The 2500-nt window shown below is 45.9% G+C and overlaps 1 protein-coding gene across 1 annotated transcript in view; it reads right to left on the bottom strand.

Annotated features, from left to right (window-relative positions):
- LOC126571239 (uncharacterized) overlaps positions 1-784 on the bottom strand; it is an 835-nt gene extending 51 nt beyond the window's left edge. The window contains exons 1-3 of the mRNA XM_050229586.1: positions 550-784; positions 248-490; positions 1-180 (exon numbers count right to left, since the gene is read on the bottom strand). The exon at positions 1-180 is cut by the window's left edge and continues 51 nt beyond it. Of these exons, the coding sequence (XP_050085543.1) occupies positions 26-180; positions 248-490; positions 550-646 (495 nt within the window). The 5' untranslated portion in view covers positions 647-784 and the 3' untranslated portion in view covers positions 1-25. The remainder of the gene's footprint in view (positions 181-247; positions 491-549) is intronic.
- Positions 785-2500: the final 1716 nt, after the last annotated feature.

Raw genomic sequence — 2500 nt, 5'->3', positions numbered from 1 at the left:
CCATCAGCAGTCTGTTTTCTCTCCGTCACTCCCCCAGCAGCTTGGTCCGTATCTTCCAGCGCAGCTCCGAATGATCGTTCTCTCCGGGAAGCTTGAATTTGTTCCAGTCTTTCTGATACGAGTGATACAGCGCGACGGGGTCACTCCGCCGGAACGATTGGCTGCTCTTCGGCCGTATCCCTGCGGTGGAAAATAGCTTCGTTAGCTAGGCAAAGCAACAGGACAGATGCTCCTTGGCTTTACTTACACATTTTGGTAGATTTGTCGTCCTTACACCTAGCAGATGCAGCAGTAGCAGTCTTGTTGGTGGCTTCCGCCTGGTTCTCTTTGTCGGAAGAATCGATTACTTCAGTCTTCTTTGAGGCGCGGGCCTGCTTCGCCCGGTAACTGATGGTTTTTTCGGTGTGTAACCGCTCAAACACATTTTCTGGCGGTGGCTCCGGAACGCCGCGGTAAATTTGTGTGTCGAATTTGATGAGTTTTTGCAGGTCTACGGGAGAGTGACAAAGTAAAGTAAGCAACGAATGGTAGGGACAGAACTGAGCTCACCTTTTTGAAACTCTTTTAGCTGTTCTGCCGATATATTACGATAACCGAGCTGGTTTAAATGGGTGAGGATTTCACCCGCGTCTAGCGGAAGCGACATTTTCCTTTTTTGAAGCGTCGGCAGACTAGATGCTCAAACAACTTAGTAGCTTACTTAGTATTACTTTTTCGCTTTTTTAAGCCTTTTTTGTTAAATTTCACGCGGCAAATAAGAATATTAGTTTGTTGTTCAGAAATAAGTTTGTTGTTATTTTTTGGCTTGGAAAATGGCCGTGGAAATGGTGGCAGGCTCTATATGATTTCTGGCTTTTTAATTTTGTCGCCAATTATTTCGAATTCGAAAACGGCGTCCCGTTTTGAGCGGCAAGTTGAGTTTAAATTTAAACAATCGTTAAAAAACCGCCTTTCGTCAAAAGTATGAGAGGATTGCGGTTTAGTTTTTTTATGTAAACCATTCCCCAAAGTGTAGAAATTAAATTAAATTAATGTTGCATAGTATGGGTTTCGTAAAACAAATTAATCTGGCTATTGAATTGGCATCCACTTGCATGTAGTTCGTACTCTAATCTTGCGAGCTAAAGACACAGAAAACCGCTTAATGCTACATCGCAAGGAACCGAAACCAAGACGAAAGATCCTATAGGGTTATAAAATTTACACAGAAATCTGCAGTCCTTTCGAAAGTGGATCATGCAGTGAACATTATTGGGGTTGAAATCCTTTCCAGCGAATGGAAATAAAGGTAGCATACATTTAAAGCTATACCTCAACATGCAAATCGTTATGTAAGCGTACATTACCATCAGCGCGCACTAGCAGGAACGATTGCATTCAGAAGTATAAATTTGTACCAAACAGAAGCTACCTCCGAGCAGCTCCATTTTGTAAAGGCTTTCGCAATCTAAATCCCCATCGCTGTCCTCCGTTTGGCGCTCGGCATATACCGCACCCCGATGGCAAGATAATCAAAAAGTAAATATAGTAGCACCACCGCGTTCACAAAACATCGGTGGTCGTATAATCGAAAGCGAATTGATTTACTCGAACAGCGCTAGACGCCATTCTAAAGAGGAGTTTCATTAAATGTATATGAATATTTGCTCAGCGTGGCCGTATGGTGGGTGTGGGCGCGAATTGCAACGGCATGTATGCACACACAGGCACTAGCAGCAGCAGCGGCAGCAGCAGCAGACATTTGAATTTTGGAGCATTCCTCATTGAAAAAGATTAATAATGAAGCAAGGAAATAATCAAGCCCCGAGAATACAAGTCGCAATTTATGGCATATTTTATGTACATATGTTAGCAGCAATCGTCACAAGCAAGCAAGAAAATTCTCGCGCAAAGTGCAATAGTTGTGGCCCGCCCAGGCGCCCGCTTATGCGGCGCTTATGTACCTGCGCCTTCGCCCGACCCGATCGTCGGAATGGCCCTTTTTTGTCGCAAATTTCCACCAAAGGCACCACCAATCCTCTTGGCCAAAGGAAATATAAGGCATAAGGCATAAGACGGGACGAGACGAGACGAGATATCGTGTATGCACTTTTATTTGCGATGAAAATTGGAAAGGAAATGTTCGGCCACCCGCTGGGAAAAGGGGGCTTGGGAGAAGAAGCAGTAGTAGCAGAAGAAGGACAAGGGAGAAGCAGAAGAAGAAGAAACCTTCCAAAGATGCGTCGCGTTTGCGGTTCCGGTGTGTAAAGGATCGCGGATCGAGTTGACTCCGCCTCTGCACGTTTGTTTGGCGCATGCCGATAAGGATATCGGGATAAGGATGGCCCGAACATGGCCGAAGCTTTGGAAATAAGTAAACAAACCGAGGCGCCAGCGCTAGCTTTCGGGTTCTCGCCGGCCCGACGATTCGGGACGATGCTCCCCTGCTGCTGTGGCCTCAGCCCCAAGCACTCGAGCGCACGCGAGAAAACATAATGTACTAACTGTGGAGCATCGCGGC

The sequence above is a fragment of the Anopheles aquasalis genome, chromosome 2 (assembly GCF_943734665.1).
Source record: "Anopheles aquasalis chromosome 2, idAnoAquaMG_Q_19, whole genome shotgun sequence".
Taxonomy (NCBI): Eukaryota; Metazoa; Arthropoda; class Insecta; order Diptera; family Culicidae; genus Anopheles; species Anopheles aquasalis.
This window is presented reverse-complemented; position numbering and strand designations above follow the sequence as displayed.